Source organism: Podarcis vaucheri (assembly GCF_965113315.1).
Source record: "Podarcis vaucheri genome assembly, chromosome: 14".
NCBI lineage: Eukaryota > Metazoa > Chordata > Lepidosauria > Squamata > Lacertidae > Podarcis > Podarcis vaucheri.
In genome coordinates, this window is record NC_138752.1 from 12311712 (window position 1) to 12331918 (window position 20207).

At 46.8% G+C, this 20207-nt stretch overlaps 1 protein-coding gene and 1 long non-coding RNA gene across 2 annotated transcripts in view; one reads left to right on the forward strand and one right to left on the reverse strand.

Annotated features, from left to right (window-relative positions):
- The window catches only part of TNFAIP8L3 (TNF alpha induced protein 8 like 3), a 70844-nt gene extending 63848 nt beyond the window's left edge, over positions 1-6996 (reverse strand). Inside the window, exon 1 of the mRNA XM_082198869.1 lies at positions 6502-6996. Within this exon, the coding sequence (XP_082054995.1) occupies positions 6502-6553 (52 nt within the window). The 5' untranslated portion in view covers positions 6554-6996. The remainder of the gene's footprint in view (positions 1-6501) is intronic.
- LOC309518551 overlaps positions 1-20207 on the forward strand; it is a 334884-nt gene that overhangs the window by 48404 nt on the left and 266273 nt on the right. The window lies entirely within an intron of this gene.

A 20207-nucleotide genomic window follows, 5' to 3' on the forward strand; every position in this document is an offset into this window, starting at 1 on the left:
AACACTTCTTTTCTGCAATATGAGAAACTGCACACCGATTCAAATCAATGGCCCATATAACCCAAAAGTGTCAACACTGAATTGAGATGGAGGGCCAAAATGTCACTTTGGTGCAATTTTGCCCATTTTTTGGCATAGGTTCAGCTGCCTCTCATTGCCAAACTCAGCATGAGAGTTCCTGAGGTGGAACTGCAGATTTTATCAATGTTTGGATAGTGGGCGCCATTTTGAATCAAGTTGGTGGACCCAAATGTGACTTTGGTGTGAATTTGTCCATTTTTCACAAAGTTCCGGCCTCCTCTTAAGATATTCTTGCCAAACTCAGCACAAGGGTTCCAAGGTGGAATGGCTGTTTTAGTTGATGTCTGGGTGCTGAGTTCCATTTTGAATCCACATGGAGACCAAAACATGGTTTCGGCTGACTTTGCCCAAATTTTGGCGTGATGGGTCAAAACTCACAAATTGTACTACCCTTTTAAAACTCACAATATTCAACAAATTCCTGGGCAGTGTTAAACACCCCTCACTAGTAGGAACTATAACAAGGTGGTGTGCAACATAACAATAACACAACAATAACAACATTGGTAAAAACATTAGTAACAATAAAAACAAGTATCCAAACTTGGAGTAGAGCCACTGAAATGAATAGACACGAGAGAGTCATGCTCATTAATTTCAATGGGTCTACTTTGAGTAGGACTTGCACTGGATTAAACCCACTGGTTAAAAAAAGAGAAACATTCCAAAGACCTGTCTGAACTAATACATTTTTTAAAAGTAAATAGGGATTATTCCTGCTGAACGTCTATTGGCAAGGAGTTCCACAGGGCAGGGTTTGCCATGCTGAAGGCTCAGACCCTGGTAAAGGATGACTGAACCTCAGGGGCATTGGGGACCACCAAAAGTCTTCCACCAGAAGATCTCAGTGATGAAGATGGAACATGAAGAACCAATTTGCCTAAATTGTTTAAGGCTTTGTGAATTAACACAAGAACTTTGTGTTACAGTTGGCAACCAGTGAAGCTCTCCCAGTAAAGGGAGTGACATGTTGCTGGTGACCTGATCCTTTGAGGATCCTGGCCGCTGGCTTCCACACTAGTTGCAGATTCTGGATCAGATTTCACTGCAGTCTATAACCCTGTCTTTTATTCTGGGCTGTCAACATCTAACAAAATGGCAAGCACACGGAGAGCCTTTAAATCAGGCGTTGTCAACCTGGTTCCTACCGCCCACTAGTGGGAGTTTCAGGATTCTAGGTGGGCGGTTGGGGGTTCTACAGCACAAGCTGAATCCTCCTTCCATCGAGCACTGGTGAGCGGTAAGGAAATTTTACCATCAATAAAGATGCATTAGTGGGCGGTAGGTCTAAAAAGGTTGAGTAAATGGTGGTCTTTAAATGGTGGTCAATGCATTGGAATCTTAAAATTAGACTACTGCAATATGCTGTGGCGGGGGCTATCCTTGCACCTGGTTTGGAAGCTGCAGCTTTCGCAAAATGCATCTGCTAGGGTGCTTAGCAGGGCACCCAGTTCTACACCAGCATCGAAAGATCTGCACTGGCTGTCTGTTATACAGTGGTACCTCGGGTTACGAACTTAATTCATTCCGGAAGTCCGTTCTTAACCCGAAGCGTTCTTAACCCAAGGTGCGCATTCCCTACCTAGGCCTCCCGCAGCCCCGGAAGAGGAATTGCATTCATATCCCAGGGCAAAGCTTGCAACCCAGGACACCTACTTCCAGGTTTGTGGAGTTCGTAACCCAAAGTGTTCGTAACCCAAGGTACCACTGTAGTTTCATGGACCAACACTCAGGCTGGTTGAAACCTTGTAAAAGACAAAACCGCCCCAAGTTAGCTATGCTCTTGTTAAACACAAATCTTCGTCAGGCCACCTTCATAACATCTCTGAGGGCACTTGCACATCACACCCAACTGCGAGACACCCTTTCAGTGCCAATGAGCCAAATCCCCAACATTATAGCCCAGTTTGTACAGCAAGAGAATCTTGATCTTAGGGCTGTGGGTTCAAGCCCCACGTGGGGCAAAAGATCCCCAAATTTCAGAGGGTTGGACTAAATGAGTGGCCTGGTCCCTTCCAACTTTACAATTCTGTGATTCTATGAGCAGCCTTTGCAGTAGGCAACCTTCCTTTAGAGTCTGGCCTAGAATTGCTCATTTCAAACTCGTGGCTGACTTAAAGGTAAAGGGACCCCTGACCATTAGGTCCAGTCGTGGACGACTCTGGGGTTGCGGCGCTCATCTCACTTTACTGGCCGAGGGAGCCGGCGTACAGCTTCTGGGTCATGTGGCCAGCAGGACTAAGCCGCTTCTGGCGAACCAGAGCAGCGCACGGAAATGCCGTTTACCTTCCCGCTGGAGTGGTACCTATTTATCTACTTGCACTTTGACGTGTTTTTGAACTGCTAGGTTGGCAGGAGCAGGGACCGAGCAACGGAAGCTCACCCCGTCGCGGGGATTCAAACCGCCGACTTTCTGATCGGCAAGTCCTAGGCTCCGTGGTTTAACCCACAGTGCCGCCTGCGTCCCCCACCTTGGCTGACTCACACCTTGCTTTATTCCTTTATTGTCCTCCTGCTTGCAACCAAGTGAAGATGCTGGGATGGCAGCGTCTGACATCTCCACCATCTGGAAGTGCATGCCTGGGAATCCTTGGAACCCTGACTGTTTTCACACACTGGCAACACATTCTGTAGACTTCCACCCATTATATTTTATATGCCCAATCAGACTGAATTTCAGAAACAAAAAAAGTTGTATTGAAAAATACGGCTTTTGGGCTGCCTGGCCCCAAAATGGCAACTAGACATTCCATGTTGGTGACTGCAACCCTGGTTTAAGGAGCCATTTGACACCTAGCTTCTATATCTGAGTTTCTTGCACTGCCACAAGGCCATAGCTGAGTGGCAACATCAGCTTTGCATGCATAAGGTCTCAGATTCCATTCCTGGCATCTTCAGGTGGGCCTGGGACAGACCTCCATCTGAAACCCTGAAGGGCCACTGCCAGCCAGTGCAGGCAGCACTGAACTAGATGGACCAATGGTCTCACTCTCTAGAAAGGCAGCTTTCTAAATCTGACATGTGTATTATTACATTTCTATCCCGCCTTTTTTCTCCAAGGAGTTGGAGGTGGTGTACATAGTTATCTTGCCCTCCTCATTTAATCCCCACAACAACCCTGCGAGGTAATAATAATAATAATAATAATAATAATAATAATAATAATAATAATAATTTATTTATACCCCACCCATCTAGCTGGGCTTCCCCAGCCACTCTGGGCAGCTTCCAAAAAAATATTAAAATACTATAATACATCAAACATTAAAAGCTTCCCTAAACAGGGCTGCCTTCAGATGTCTTCTAAAAGTCTGGTAGTTGTTGTTCTTTTTGACATCTGGTGGAAGGGCGTTCCACAGGGAGGGTGCCACTACCGAGAAGGCCCTCTGACTGGTTCCCTGTAACTTGGCTTCTCGCAGCAAGGGAACCGCCAGAAGGCCCTCAGTGCTGGACCTCAGTGTCCGGGTAGAACGATGGGGGGTGGAGACGCTCCTTCAGGTATACTGGACCGAGGCCGTTTAGGGCTTTAAAGGTCAGGACCAACACTTTGAATTGTGCTCGGAATCATACTGGGAACCAATGTAGGTCTTTCAGGACTGGTGTGATATGGTCTCGGCAGCCACTCCCAGTCACCAGTCTAGCTGCCGCATTCTGGATTAGTTGTAGTTTCCGGGTCACCTTCAAAGGTAGCCCCACGTAGAGGGCATTGCAGTAGTCCAAGCAGGAGATAACCAGAGCATGCACCACTCTGGCGAGACAGTCTGCAGGCAGGTAGGGTCTCAGCCTACGTACCAGATGGAGCTGGTAAACAGCTGCCCTGGACACAGATTTGACTGAGCTTTGCGACAGAGGGGGGATTGGAACCCTAGTCTGCCAGGTCTTAGTCCAGCCCTCTAACCACTACACCACACTGGCACCTGGATGATCGACATGACCAACTGGGAGTGGGGGAAGACTACCTCAGTCAGGCTGCAAGGCACCCAAGTCATGGAGGAAGCATGGAGAGGTTTTGAGGGCAAGGAAGGCTAATTTGCGGCTCTCCAGGTGTTACAGGACTCCAAAGGTCATCCGCCACAGCCAGCAAGGCTCAGGTATGAGGGAAGCTGCAGTCCAGTGAGATCTGAAGGACTGTAGGTTCCACAGCTGCCTAAGTGGTCAGATTCAGAACAGGTTACATGAAAGCAGGCGGTTGGGGGGAGTCTCTTTCAAACTGCCAAGGAACCGCCAACATCCCCCACACATCTGGAATCATAGAATTGTAGAGTTGGATGGGATCCCACGGGTCATCTAATTCAACCCCTGCAGGGCAGGAAGCACAGGTAAAAACTTTGGCACAGGAAGTGGGGCTTCCAGGCACCTCTCAAACAAATGCTGACACTGCTCAGAGATAGAGCAGATGTTTCGAATGCCTCCTTGCCTGTTGCCGGTCAGCGCAAGACAATACTCAGTTAGATGGAACAATGGCCTGAGTCTGTTTAAGGCTTCTTCTCCTTTTGTTGCTTGTGCCTAAGTTGTGAGGTACAACACGAACCAGCAACGTCCAGCCAGGGAACATATTTGTGGTGTTTTGTTTTTTTGTTTTTAAAAACCCCACCACCCATCTTCCTTTCAAAGAGTCCAGGGCAGCACACATTTTCCACATCGCAACAGCCCTGCAAAGTAAGCCAGTCCGAGACATTGTGACAAGCCGAGGCTCACCCACTAAGCTTCATAACTGAGTCGGGATTTGAATCCAGGGTTCCATATTAGGTACAAAGTAGGTAGCTCAGCCTGGATAGCTCAGCTGGTTACAGCATGGTGCTGATAACGCCAAGCTGGATGGGACATATTCCTGCCTTGTGAGGAGTTGGACTAGAGGATCTTCAGGGTCCCTTCCAACTCTACAATTGTGCAATTCTACGAGATTGCCATGCAGTGATGGTCGCCGACCTGAATGGCTTTAAAAGGGGAACAGACACATCATGGAAGAGGAGGTTTCAGTGGCTGCTACGGTCATGAAGGCTATGTTCTCCTTCCAGTGTTAGAAGCTCTATGCCTCTGTAGAAGGGACTTTTTATCATACGTGGTGGGAATGTAAAGAAGTTTTTTAAAAATTGGGAAACGATATATAATGAACTGAAGAAAATGTTTAAAATGGCATTTGTTAAAAAACCAGAAGCGTTTTTGTTAGGGATTGTAGGACAAGACCTGCCAAGGAAAATAAAGAATTTATTTATGTATGCAGCAACAGTGGCAAGAGTCTTGATAGCACAAGGATGGAAGAAGAATGAGGAACCCCCCCCCCCCGACAAAAGAACAGTGGCAAGAGAAATTGATGGATTGTGCAGAACTGGCTAAATTGACATACAATCTACGAGATAAGGACAACTGTGACTTTAAACAAGAATGGGAACTTTTTACAAATTACTTAAAAAGAAAGACAACAAAATGAATTGGACTCCTTGGCAGGTTTTGAATAAACATACACAAATTTATTGATTGATAGCATGGCAGATAGATAATGTAGGAGTTGCATAATTTTATAACATGCAGAGAATAATATGTGTTGAGAAATCAGAGAGAGGAGCTGAGGGAAGTCTCTGGGGGAGGGGAGGGAGGGTTTGGAGGGGTGGGGAAAAAAGGGGGGAAATAATGAATATGATATGTTTTGATAAGCTGTTATGTTGAAATTGCTAATAAAAACATTTTTTAAAAAAGAAGCGCAATGCCTCTGGATTCCAGCTGCTGGGGAGCAAAAGTGGGGAAACAGCTTGTTGAACTCAGGTCCTGCCTGGGGGCTTTCCACAGGCATCTTGTTGGCCACTGTGAGAACAGGACGCTGGACTGGCCTGATCCAGCAGCGATGCGAACCCCATTGCTGCTGCTCCACCAAAGACAACTAATTGCATATCCGGCAGAAATTCATTCTGGAGGCAACGGGTTGCTCACATATCAGAATATATCCTCCTGTTAGCACAGCCCCCACCCTGTCCTTTCAAAACCCTCTGTCACCGCGCGACTAATAACAACAACACCGTGGCTCTCTGAGCATGCACAGAGTACGTTCCTCCTCCCAACCCAGCCGCCAAAGACCAGGCAGGAACTCTGAAGAGATGCAGCCTTCCACAGAAGACCCGCCCACGTCCAACTGAACGCGGTGGTGATGGATATGATTCATTCAGGGTGCAAAAGAGCCGGGGGTAAAGGTACGAGTGCCGCTTCCAAGCCCCTCTTCTTTCTAGCAATAACCCCAACCCCCTCCCTAGATCTTCCCAGTTTGCGGTGGCTTGGAAGCGGGCAAGGAAACGCGCGCGCCCCAGCGCCAAATCAACTGCCTGCCCTTTTCCTCCCTGGTCCTCCCTCGTGGCAGCAGCCCGGGCTAGGCAAGAGCCTCCCCATCTTTCCAAAAAAGTGCCGGCCTCTTTCTCTCTCTTTTTTTACCTGCTGAAGAAACCAGCTCCCCCTCGCTCAGCTCTCCGGAATCCGAATCCATGGTGGCGCGGCGCAGCAGCTGCCCGGGCTCCGCGTCTCCAAGAGCGCAAACGCCTCGACTCGGCCGCTTGCGAGAAGTCGGGCGCCCGGACTACTTGGAGAAGGAGGGAGGGACAAGGAGGGCGGTCCGGTCCGGTCCGCCTCCTCCTCCTCCTCCTCCTCCCAGCCCAGTGCCGGGTCAGCTCCGCCACATGCAGTAGCAAACCGCCGCCGCCACCTCCTCCTCCTTTTCCTAGCAGCGAAAAGCGTCGGGCTGCTGGCACAGGCGGAGCCAAGAAGCTGGCCGGCCGGTGGCGTTGGCTCTCTCTTTTTTTTTGAGGGGCAGCCTGGGGTGGGGAGAAGGAAGAGGGGCTGGGGATGGGGGAAGAGCTCAAGAAGCAGGAACAGTATTTTCTCCCTGGTTCTCCTCGCTGCCCCTTGATGTGAGATCCAGCTGGATCGCTTTCCAGCAACTCCCTCCTCCTCTCTCCGGGCGTCTCCACGTTATTTCCTCGTGCATTCCCTTATACCGAGCGCGTAACTCAAAGGATTGGGAGGACCCGAGCAGTGGCGTAGCGTGGGTTGTCAGCACCCGGGGCAAGGCAAGTAATTTGCGCCCCCTAACCCTGAGTGAGCAAGGTAGGGGCAGAGAGCTGTGAGTGTGAGCGCCCCCCCCCCAGATGTTGCGCCCGGTGCGGCCGGCCCCCCTGCACTCCCCACGCTACTGGACCCGAGGATCGCGCTCCCTCGTGGGCAACCTTTGTGGGGCGGCGGGGAGTGGGGAGGAGAGAGATGCCAGTGGGTGGGTGGAGGGGCCATAGGGGTACAATTGAGGGCATTTTCTTGCCGAACAGAACTTAAAAGGCAGGCCAGCGAGTAAGAAGCAGAATCAGCCGTGCAGGGAACTCGACAGCGCAGAGCAAAGGCCAGTGGGGTGTGTGGTCTGGGGTCAATGGTGCAAGTAAGGAGTCAAAGAGCTTGCTGGATCAGGCCTATCTAGTGTAGCATCCTTTTTCTCACAATGGCCAAGCAGATGCCTCACTGGGAAACCTGCAAGCAGAATTCATGCACAAGCACCCTCCAACATCTCTCCAATGAAAACAGGGAGGTTACACAACAGCAGCAAGAATACTTATTGCAAAGTATTGGAAGACACAAGAACTACCCACTTTGGAAGAATGGCAGATGAAGCTGATTGACTGTATGGGGCTGGCAGAAATGAATGGCAGAAACCGTAACCAGGGAGAAGAGTCGGCAGAAGAAGACTGGAAAAAATTTAAGGACTATTTACAAAAATATTGTAAAATTAAGGAATGTTGAATGATGTTGGATTGAACTTAAGGGGTTTCAAGCTGTAATTATGATAAAATGACTTTCTTTTTGTAAGTAAAGAATTTAAAGCTACAATAATTTAAGATGTTGAGATAAGGATTTGCTGTATAAACAACTCAAACTAGGTATACAAGAAGGGGAGGTACGAGGAGGTCGGGGAAACAAGTTACAAGAAAATAAGTTGTGAAATTAATGTGTTTTTAATATTTTTATGTTTGTTTTTTTCTTTTTGTTTGTTAAAAATTGGAAACTTTAATAAATATCTTTAAAAAAAAAAAAAGGAAACAGGGAGGTTGCCCCAGCTACTCTGGGCAGCTTCCAACATACAGTCATACCTCGGGATGAATACGCTTCAGGTTAAGCATTTTCGGGTTGTGCTCCGCAGCGACCCAGAAATAACGGAACACGTTACTTCTGGGTTTCGCTGCTCGCGCATGCACAGATGCTCAAAATGACGTCGTGCACATGCATGAAGCAGCAAAATGTGGCCCACGCATGCGCAGACGCATTTTACGTTCGCTTCAGGATGCGAACGGGGCTCCGGAATGGATCCCATTCGCATCCAGAGGTACCACTGTATATAAAAACATAACGAAACTTTTAAAAAACCTTCCCTATACAAGGCTGCCTTCAGATGTCTTCCAAACTCATTGCCTTGGGGGTTGCATAACTCCATACATACCCTCCCACATTTCTCTGATGAAAACAGGGACATCCTAAGGAAAAGCGGAGCATTCCGGGGTCAAATCAGAAACTGGGACAGCTTCTGTAAATCTGGGACTGTCCCTGGAAAACAGGGACACTCTGAAAAACTGGAACGTGTCCAGAGGAGGGCAACCAAAATGGTCAAAGGCCTGGAAACGATGCCTTATGAGGAACGGCTAAGGGAGCTGGGCATGTTTAGCCTGGAGAAGAGGAGGTTAAGGGGTGATATGATAGCCATGTTCAAATATATAAAAGGATGTCACATAGAGGAGGGAGAAAGGTTGTTTTCTGCTGCTCCAGAGAAGCGGACACGGAGCAGTGGATCCAAACTACAAGAAAGAAGATTCCACCTAAACATTAGGAAGAACTTCCTGACAGTAAGAGCTGTTCGACAGTGGAATTTGCTGCCAAGGAGTGTGGTGGAGTCTCCTGCTTTGGAGGTCTTTAAGCAGAGGCTTGACAACCATATGTCAGGAGTGCTCTGATGGTGTTTCCTGCTTGGCAGGGGGTTGGACTCGATGGCCCTTGTGGTCTCTTCCAACTCTATGATTCTATGATTCTATGACACCTGGGGGGTCTGAGCACAAGAGCACACCTCCTGTGGTTTCCAGCAATTGGTCATCAAAAGCACTGCTGATTCCAAGTTGAGCATAGCGAAGATAGCCCTCTCCTCCAGGAATTTCTCTAATCCTCTTTCAAAGCTATCGAGGTTGGTAGCCGGCCCTGCCGAGCAGGTTCCAGAATTCAGCTGTGTGCTGTGTGTAGGAGCGCTTTCCCTTCCCTCTTTTTCTGATGCTCTGCTTTGTGTAGATTGCTTAAGCAGCCAAAATGGTACCACCCGCACACTCAACAGTGAGGAGCAGCCTAGAACTTGGTAGGGAGGAGAATGGTGTGTCTGTGTGCAAATGAGAATCAGTTGGTTCTGCCTGTTGCTGGCTTTGGCTCCACCTGCTGTTGGCATCTTAGCCTTCCAGTCTCGATGGTCACCTGCCACTGCCAGGGACACCATAGTTCTTCTTCCTTCTTTTCAAAGCATAGCTCCGTACGTCCAAAGGCAACTGAGCAGAGTAGGATATTAGTCACCATAGCATTTCAATGATTTGCAGGGAGCAAAGTGCTGATCTCAATTTGTTAAGACTTTAATGACTGCGCTGGGGCTAAAGGGGAAAACATACTGTAAACCAAACGCTAATAATTAGGACTTGCTGGTTCCGTAAGTGCTTTTGATTTGCTGTCCTGATGCTGGTGCACAGAGATTTCTGGTCCAGACCAAGCTCTCCACATGAACCATAGCAAGTGTTAACAGCTGCTAATGACAATTAACACCATTGATTTAACTTCATGATTATGATAATTACTCTCTCTCTCTCTCTCTCTCTCTCTCTCTCTCTCTCTGCTTTTTAACCAGAATGACTTCACAATTCAAGGTGATTCATGACAAGAGTGGCCAACGTTTTAAAAAACCACCACCTGTGTTGGGACTTTTAACAGGAGCTTAATTGGCAGACCTTAGCTGGTGATGATGGGAGATACTTATTTCCATACCCCAGTGGTGTAACATGGGTTGCAAACACCCGGGGCAAGACAAGTATTGTGCCCTGTAACATATGACAGCACTGGCATGGCAATTGCAGCCCACCCACCTCCTGGATCACCTCCCCACCCATTTCTCCCTTTTCACCTTGTTAAATGCAGTGTTAAATGCAGATCACAGCAACTGCCACCCCAAACACAATATAAACAGCTCAACAAAATATGTGCCTTTCACCTGATAGAAGAAGTGAGGGAAGTAAAGCATGAGAGTGCAATTGTGAGACCACGGTGGGTGGGATTTGAGGCGTTCCCTGCCTCTTGAGAGAGGCACAGACTGAGGGGGAGGGCATGCTAATTTTTTATTTTGAAATTTTGCGCCCCTAATAATTTTGCACCTGGGGCAACCACCCCTGTGCCCCACACTACACAACTGCCATGCTGGGAAAAGTTTCCCTTCTTAATTTATACCAACTTGAGTTACTATGGAAGGCCCAAAATAGTCCAGGGAAAGGGGTTGTTTGGTCAGGTAGGAGCAGAACCACCATCCTACACAGCCTCGCTCACTGCTGTGATCCAGAAGGATGTCGCAGTTGGTGACCTCAGAAGCTGCTCAAAGATCCAGGAGAACCAAGAGGAGTGTGCTCCTTCCTACTCCTGTCCTGTTAAAGGACATCAGTCAGGGCAATCAGGCCGTTTCAATGCCAAAAAGGGGCCTTATGCCAGACTGAAATGGATCTGGATAGATAATCAGCTTCATCCAGGTATCCCTGAAGTTGCCTGGCAACCAGCTTCTCCATCACTTTGCCCAGACATGGGATGGCATGCTCTAGTAAGTCAAGATGGGCAAAGGTCAATAGAGCAACCACTGGCTACACGCTTGTAGGTGCCCCGTCCACATCCTCAGGTTGCAGCAACTGAATCTGATCCTAAGTGAACCGGGGATCCTGTGAATGGTGAAGGTAAAGGGTGCAGAGAGTTCCCCTTCCAAGACTACAATTCCCAGAGTGGTTTCATGATCCATCTCTCTTCACAGGGAACACTGGGGGTGGTATGCCTTTGAGGGGATTTCCTAACAACTCTCAGCAGCCTTAACAAACTACAGTTCCCAGGATTCTATGGGGGAAGCCGTGGCTGTTTAAAGTGGCCTGATATTGCTTTCAGTGTATAGTGCTTTCTTCTTTATTTGAAGATAAAGTTGCTCACCCAATGTATCACAGCAAGCATCTGAAGAGTTAGTTGTTCTGGTGTTTGGATCTGTCTCACCAAATCCACTCACTAATCCAGGCTTCCTCAACCATGGCCCTCCAGATGTTTTTGGCCTACAACTCCCATGCTCCATAACTAGGAGGAACAGTGGTCCAGGATGATGGGAACTGTAGTCTCAAAACATCTGGAGGGCCGAGATTGACTAATCCATCTCCCCATCATGGGGAAGAATGCAACCAGGTAACCACTCTGTCTCCTCAGTCTGCTGCCTAGGTGCTGCAAACAGTTGCTGGGCAACTTCAGAGCTCCTGTTCTCTCTCCATATGGTTGTCTCTAAATGAAACCTGGGGCTACACAGCCATGAATATAGAAGACACCTTCGGCATGAGGCTCTTAATCGCAGGTCGTGGGTTTGAGCCCCACGCTGGGCAAAAAGATTCCTGAATTACAGGGGGTTGGATCCGTGAGATCCTTTCCGACTCTACAATTCTAGGATTCTATGGAAGATCAAGGGCTCTAAAGCAAGACACAGGGTCACCCTTGCTCTCCACGCATCATGCATCGTGGGACGCAGGTGGCGCTGTGGTCTAAACCACTGAGCCTCTTGGGCCTGCCGATTGGAAGGTCGGAGGTTCAAATCCCTGCAACGGGGTGAGCTCCCGTTGCTCTATCCCAGCTTCTGCCAACCTAGCAGTTCAAAAGCACACCAGTGCAAGTAGATAAATAGGTACCGCTGTGGCAGGAAAGTAAACAGCATTTCTGTGCACTCTGGTTTCCATCACGATGTTCTGTTGCACCAGAAGCAGTTTAGTCATGCTGGCCACATGACCCGGAAAGCTGTCTGTAGACAAACGCCAGCTCCCTTGGCCTGAAAGCAAGATAAGCACCGCAACCCCATAGTCGCCTTTGACTGCACTTAACCGTCCAGGGGTCCTTTATCTTTACTTAACAGGTGGGGCAGTGGGGTCTAGTGCCCTTTGGGACTGGTAGAGGCAGGGAGGTCACCAGTAGGTGGAGGCAGAGACAGGCAGAGCAAGCGCCAATGACAAACAGTGCCAACGGAGGGCAGATCCATGCAATTTAATGCACATCGAATGTGCAATGATCTCCCTACAGACTCACTTGGCGTCCATATGGCTGCTGTTTCAGTGCCAATCTGAGCTTCCTTTGTTGTCCCAGCCCATTTAAGACTGTGGTGTTTTATCAAAGTTTGGGAAATATGTAGAGAAATCACCAGGGATATCCCAGCTGGCTCAGGAAATTTGTATTTACAGAAGGGAGGGCCATGGCAAACTACTACTGCTCATAAGAAAGTGATGTGATAATGTTTAAAGAATTTTGACTGATTGAATGCATATTTAAGTCACATGACCAAACAGTAGAGAAGATGGTTGCACCAGGTTCTCGTTTTATCAATATTTACAATTAAGAAATTATATTTTAAAAAGCTATTTTGATTTCAACAGGGGTCTTAGGCCATTCAGGAACAGGCTACTATTTAAGCAACAGAAAGCCCAATTATAAAAATGTATATAATTTTAAGGTGCAATACCAGCTGCACTGGCTCCCGATGGAGTACAGGATCAGGTTTAAGGTGCTGGTTTTAACCTCCAGAGCCCTATACGGACTAGGACCCTCGTACCTACGGGACCGCCTCTCCTGGTATGTCCCACAGAGTAATTTACAATCTTCAAACAAAAACATCTTGAAGGTCCCAGGCCACAGAGAGGTTAGGCTGGCCTCAACCAGGGCTTTTTCGGTTGTGGCTCCAATCTGGTGGAACGTTCTGTCACAAGAGACTAGGGCCCTGCGGGACTTGACATCTTTCCGCAAGGCCTGCAAGACAGAGCTGTTCCACCAAGCCTTTGGCCAGGGCACAGCCTGACTCCCTCCTTTGGCAATCTTCACAGAACTCTACCCAATGGTTGCCATCAATTTGATTTGAAGTAATTTTTTTATTGAAATGATTTTAAAATGTTGTCTTATTTTATTGTTGTTAGCTGCCCTGAGCCCTGCTTCGGCTGGGGAGGGCAGGATATAAATAAAAAATTATCATCATCATCATCATCATGATAACGACAATTGGGGGTGGGGAATCAAAATGAGAAAAATAATTTAATTGGGTTATATTTAGTGTTCTACCCTCCATTCTTACTACAACCAAAAACAAGCACCTGCTGGTATTTTTCACTGTTTCTCTCATCTTTTAAAAAAAAACCTTTACAAAATACATTTCTAGTGGAATGCTCCTTACTGACAGATTTATTGCCTTTGTACAATGCTCTCTTGTTCCAGACTGTAGTATGTAAAAGGAGATATATTTAGATGTAACGATATTGTGCCTGTATTTTTAAACTCCCCAACTTTCCAAACTAGGAATCACAGCCTGGCATGTTGTGTTGTTATTTATTCATATAAATCAGTCTCTTTGTACTAAACACCTCCCTCCGGTTCTTAAAATTCCTTCTGTGTGTGTGGTGTGATTTGTTTGTGATCCATCATTCATTAAAAGGTTTGGCTTGCTCTACTGCAAGAGATGGAGCTGTTGCTAAATGCAAATGAGGCAGCCCACACAGACTTCCTCCTTGCCTGTTCCAAATATCTGAGACTGGCCAGCTTTAGCTGGAGATGGGGTTCTACATCAGCTGTCTGAAGACTCAGATCTAGAAATACACTGCGCATCTTGGATGATACAGGAAATCACAGAGAGCCCAAAAATTTCTCCTCAGGGTTCTGCTGCCCCTAAGAATGCAGTACGTTGTAGAGCTGGACCCTAATCCTTACAAAAGTGAGTCTGGCAAAATAATTAAGCCAGTGTGGTGTTGTCCAGAGGGACTTCTGGGTAGGTTTGCCAGCTCTCCAGTATCCCAATGCCTAAATAGGAAGTAGTGATCTCTGTTAGAGAGGTTTGGAAGAGAGCTTCTTTACTCTCCCAATGGTGATTGCTGCAAGCACATGAAAACTTGGTTAGATTTACATCTGTCCTCACCCATCTTTAAACAAATGTTCCCCACAAAAATACCTAGGCTAGAATAAATCACAGACAGTAACTTTTGCAAATAAGGGAATATTGTACACAGAGTTTCAGGAGTTACAGCAGACGAGTCTCCATCCATTGGCAGTAAAATTAAAGAAGAAAAGGTTCCAAGCAACTTTCTAAAAAATAACTTGGTTTCCTTACAGAAGAATCATGCCATCTGCAGGCTGTAAAAATCTTGTTTTAGAGAGGTATTTCACTTGGTTTTTCTACATGACCTGGGAACCATTCCACATGGCTTCTTACTCATTCCAGGTAGCAGGAGAGGCAGGGAGAGAAAGAGGGTAAGAAAATGCTGATGGGAGCCTGCTAAACCACACACACTGGGTACTTGAGCTCCGGGGTCAGGTTAACCCTTTCATGCACGCAAGTGTGAATCACTAACGGTATATTACAACAATAACATGAGTCAGGGTATAGTCAGGGTATAGTGATGGCAGAGGGCTGCAAAGGACAAAAATCTGATCCCTAGTTGGGTATTAAGGATAGACCATGCAAGCAGACTAGAGTTAGCCTGGAGGTGGAAGCCAGAAGGCTCAAGTGGACAAGAAGTCAAAATGAACTGGAAAGTAAGACTGACGGAAAAGCCAGGAATTGAGATGAAGGACCAGTTGGGAGTCCAGAGGTAGGACTGAAGAACAAACCGAGGATCAGGACTGCAGAGTGACTAGGGGTGACTCCAGATGACCTATTTAATGAGTAGATATCCTGATTTGCTTACACAGAGGTTAGATGGCATCCAGTCTGTATTGAGCGTTTATTCTGTTGAAGAGCAGTAGGTGGGTGGAGCTCATACTTTGCTTCATAGATTTCTTTGTAGGCAGAGTTGAGATAAACTTTTTTTTTTAATGAAACCTGGCAGTTTGGAGCTCCTGCTAGTTATGGGGTGCAGTACATTTGTGCCCCCTTTATCCACCTTTCAGTGGCCCTGCCACCAGGGATACAGGACAAATTCGATTCAGGTCACATTTAAAGGCAAAGCTATCTAATTTGCACTTTTCCAAACAATACACAAAACGAAACTCAACCAGCCTCAGAATTTGCTCTTCTACAAATTTTGGAATGCGGTTCTCCTGTCAAGAAATGTGTAGAAAAATGCATATGTTAAGATAAGAGGTACATTAAAATGCAAATATTAGTGAAATGCAAACTAATATGGGAGTGCAGAGAACTGAAATTAAGCTTGGAAAAACGAGAAACTGATAAACTGAAATGAACTGATTCATGATCCCTATGCCTTTCTACAGGGGGGAAGTTCAACATTTTGGGGATAATATAGCTCACATCTCTATATGGTGTGGACTGTGTTCACATTTGGACAGCCATGAGTTGGACTAAAATACTGGTACTTGCAGTTGTGTTTGCTTTTTAAGGGCAGGTTCTTAAGCATACCTCCCACCTGCAATTCCTGTTATCTCTCCACAAATTTAAGGATAGCTTCTGCCTGGGAGCACTATTGACAAATCTGCCTATGCGTCACATTCTGTTATGCCAATGGCTGATAATGCACCCACATTGAGCTGTTCCATTTGACACACCCCCTCAGTTCTGTGCTATCATGTTGGCATGGTGGGTTTCAGCTGGGCTCTGATCTTATCTTGGGAGAAATGGGAATAATTCCCCGAATTGAATGTGGATGGATGACGAGCCTCCATTGAGGTTTTGCAGAGCTTGACCATGAGCGCCATCACCTCTGCTCTGCTCTCGAGGGGCACCTAGCATTATTACTCTGAATTTTGCAGAGCTCAGATTCGTTTCATCTGCAGTCTACCATCTCCTTGCCTTCCTTCTGTTCCCACATTCGGGGGGGGGGGAATTACTATAATTATGGATTTGTTGAAGTGGAAAGCCATGAAATTTGGTGGAATTGCTTTAATCTTTTCCCAGACAGATATATAAATATATCACAATCATCTGTCTGCTTCTGTTTCTCTCTCTCTGTAGAGTTTTCAACCAACCAACCAGAAAATACAAACCTAGAAATTTTCTCGCTTTTTTTTTTTTTTAAAAAAGCATCCGGGTCAGTAGCCCAATTTTATTTTATTTTGTCTGAAAGGAAAAGAAGCCTCTTCTTTCTTGAGAGGAAGCCAGAGAAATGAGGTAGGCAGGCCTTGTGTTAAAGCACAACCTTAAAGAGTCGGGTGGGCTCTGCACAACTGCTTGTGGAATGCTCTCCCAAAGCACATAGCTGTCAGCTGCCCCTTATTTGGCGGGAAAGTCCCTTATCCCAGCGCCGTGTCCCGCTGCTGTCCCTTATTGATGATGTCCCTTAAATTTCCCGGGTTTCAAAGGAAGCAGCTCCTCTCCCTCCCTCCTTGTCGGCCAGGGAGGAGGGAGGCTCCAACTGTGTTGCTTGGCTCCATTGCTCACCCAATAAGGAGTCTAAGAACGCCTGGGGGGTGGAGCTTGCATGCCTTGTGCTGATCAAATCAGCCACGTTGCCTGGGAACTCGCCTTTGCTCAGCGCTTCCCAGAGGAGAGGTGACAGTGGTTTTCCTTGCTGCATCCCCTTTGCCGGGTTGCTGCGCTGTGGGAACCACCGCTTGAGGCTTTGTTTGGCTGCTGACTGACTAAAATCCCTTATTTTGGCTGCTGATCCCTTATTGTTGAGGCTGCTGGTCCCTTATTTTCAAATCTGTAAGTTGACAGCTATGCAAAGTAGACTCAACAGGTGCCATTTTTATCTACATTTGGCACTGGGCAAAACATTTCCCTTTTTGACCCTTGATTTGAGGGGGTTTTCAGTGCTCGTGGCTTCTTTTAGTTAGGCAGGATCTGCAAGACTGTCTTCCATTTGAATGGATGCATTTCAAAATTTTTATTGGTTGCGTTTCTTGTAATTGGTTTCAGTGTTTATAATATTTATATAGGGACACGGGTGGCACTGTGGTCTAAACCACTGAGCCTCATGGGCTTGCTGATTGGAAGGTTGGTGGTTCGAATCCTTGCAATGGAGTGAGCTCCCATTGCTCAGTCCCAGCTCCTGCCAACCTAGCAGTTCGAAAGCATACCAGCATGAGTAGATAAATAGGTACCGCTGCGGCAGGAAGGTAAATGGTGTTTCCATGTGCTCTGGTTTCTGTCATGGTGTCCTATTGCACCAGAAGCTGTTTAGTCATGCTGGCCACATGACCCGGAGAGCTGTCTGTGGACAAATGCCGGCTCCCTCCATCTGAAGCAAGATGAACGCCGCACCCCATAGTTGCCTTTGACCAGACTTAACTGTCCAGAGGTCATTTACCTTTTACCTTTACTTTATATTGTAAATATAAGTACTTTACCTGCATAGTTTTTACTGCTACTGTTGCTGAGAACTAACCCAAGCCTATGCGTAAGTAAACTAATTTTTAAACTTACTTCTCAGTCTGTTGTCTGATTTTTTGTTAAGCAGGGTAGAAACGGGGGAATCAGCTTGAAAACGGGGATGAGCAAATTCACCCTATAGTCGAATTTGACAGGACTTAACCATCCAGGAGTTCTTTAACTTTACCTAATATTTATATATTGTATTTTAGTGCTTATATTTGACATTCTGACAAATACACTTCCCAGTCCTCACAGTCATGAATGCTCCAAACATTAAACAACCTCTAAGCAGGGCCAGATATAAATGTGGGCAGTTCTTACCTCTGTACAGTAAGTTAAATGTAAGTGATGTAAAAATCAGAGGTAGCTTAGGCTGTGAGGCAGTGACTGGTCTAAGGTCACCCAGTGAGTTTCCTGCTCGAGTGCAGATTATAACCCTGGTCTCCCAGGTGGGAGTCCAACACTCTAACCCATGGGTAGGCAAACTAAGGCCCGGGGGCCAGATCTGGCCCAATCACCTTCTAAATCTGGCCCACGGATGGTCTGGGAATCAGCATGTTTTTACATGAGTAGAATGTGTCCTTTTATTTCAAATGCATCTCTGGGTTATTTGTGGGGCCTGCCTGGTGTTTTTACATGAGTAGAATGTGTGATTTTATTTCAAATGCATCTCTGGGTTATCTGTAGGGCATAGGAATTCATTCGTTATTATTTTTTCAACATATAGTCTGGCCCACCACATGGTTTGAGGGACGGTGGACCGGGCCACGGCTGAAAAAGTTTGCTGACTGTTATGTACTGAAGTTCTCACCCTGGGCCAGCAGGGGGATACTGTAGATAGTTTCCACTCAGGTCCACATATACAAATAAGGGATTGAAAGTGACGTTCAGTGATTGGATAGTTACAGAAAGTTGCTACAGTTGCGATGTAGTGGAGCTCTATATAAGCAGGCTGGCTGAACACTTCAGTTCTGTTCTGTTCTGGCCTGTGAATAAACAAGAGCTATTTGAAGAATCGCTGTGTTGTCTGATATGTTCACCCACAACTTAATACTGACCCCTGCTCTAACTGCTGGACCTCAGTGTGCAGAAACCGTCCTTCTCTTCAAAGGTCAAATGTAGACCAGTTGTTCCTCCTATCTTTGCTTCTGGCCCTGCCAGCCACTGCCATGTGGCCCTGGGAAGGTTGCCGAGAAGAGAATGTGGGACTCAGTCTGGAAAAGTTTTCCCATCTATGGTCTATAATATGCAGGGCATTTTTTTCAGCCAGAACTCTCCAGAACTCAGTTCCGACACCTTACAGGTGGGCGCCATTGCCATTATAAGAGGCGTTCATGGTGAGCTCCAGTACCTCTTTTTCTAGAAAAATGGCACTGCTTATATTTGACTTGTTACCTCTTTCAGCAGATGCGTTTTGCGTTTCCAGAGAAAGAATGAGAGGGCGAATTACTTCCCTTGCTCACTCTCTTTTTCATCTCTTCAAGTTTGATTAAAATAAAATGAAATAAAGTGAACCCTACAGAACTGCAAAGAGTTAACCAAATAACTGTGGCTAAGTACAAATAAAAATCCCATAAAGCTCTCAGCAGATGCTGCCTGACACTTAGCAATTTTTTACTGGGCTCTGAAACCAATTTCCGTGCGGGGTCTTGATACAGGTCATCCTTGTGGCCAGCCTTCAGATCAGGATATCTATGGGAGGGAAGGAAGTCTTCTCTCCAAAAGGCAGAGGAATGCTAGTTGCTAGGAGACAGGGGAGGTACTGTTCCTCACTTTCTCTTAAGAATAGTTTCTTGGCTTTCATGCTTTGCTTCGTGGAGTCAGGGCTGTTTCTTTTCTTCCAGTCCTGTCAGCACCAGCACACAGCACCTTCAAGAAGCTAACAAGGCTCCAATGTAGGGCTGGCTGATATCTGATTCTCAACATCATGATAGATCACCAGCTAAATGGTAAATCACGATATATCACGATATTTGTTGTTGTTTAGCCGTGTCTGACTCTTTGTGACCCCATGGACCAGAGCACGCCGTGATCCACCTGGAACAGGAACCGGCAAGCCACTCCATTATCCCTGCCAAGAAAACTCCATGGACAAAGACAACAGACATATCACGATATATCACGATATATATCTGCAGTGGCAGAGGGCCTTACCATACGGTTACCAGATTTTTTTCAATGAATCCGGGGACACTTTTTTTTTGTTGAAGCTGAGTAGCACCAGGGAATCAGTAGTGGTGAGGCAAAAGATCCTGGGCCCAAGCACACATGTATATTGTATAAAGGTGCAAAGCCCTTCTTTCGCACCCTGTGAAACATAAATGCTCAGTTTTTTAAAAACTGGGCAACGGCTGCCCGCCTGCAACTCCCGAGCCTCCCCTGATCAGTCAAAACAAAGGGGGAAGGGGGCAGGAGATCTGTACCTCCGGACGTCTCTGGTTCCCCTTCGGCAGTGGTGTCAGAAGCGGCAATTGGCAGCCCAGAGCCAGCCTAGTAGAGCAATTGGCTCTGGCTGGCTTCAGGAGCTCCTCGCTGCCATGGTGCCCACCATTTTCCC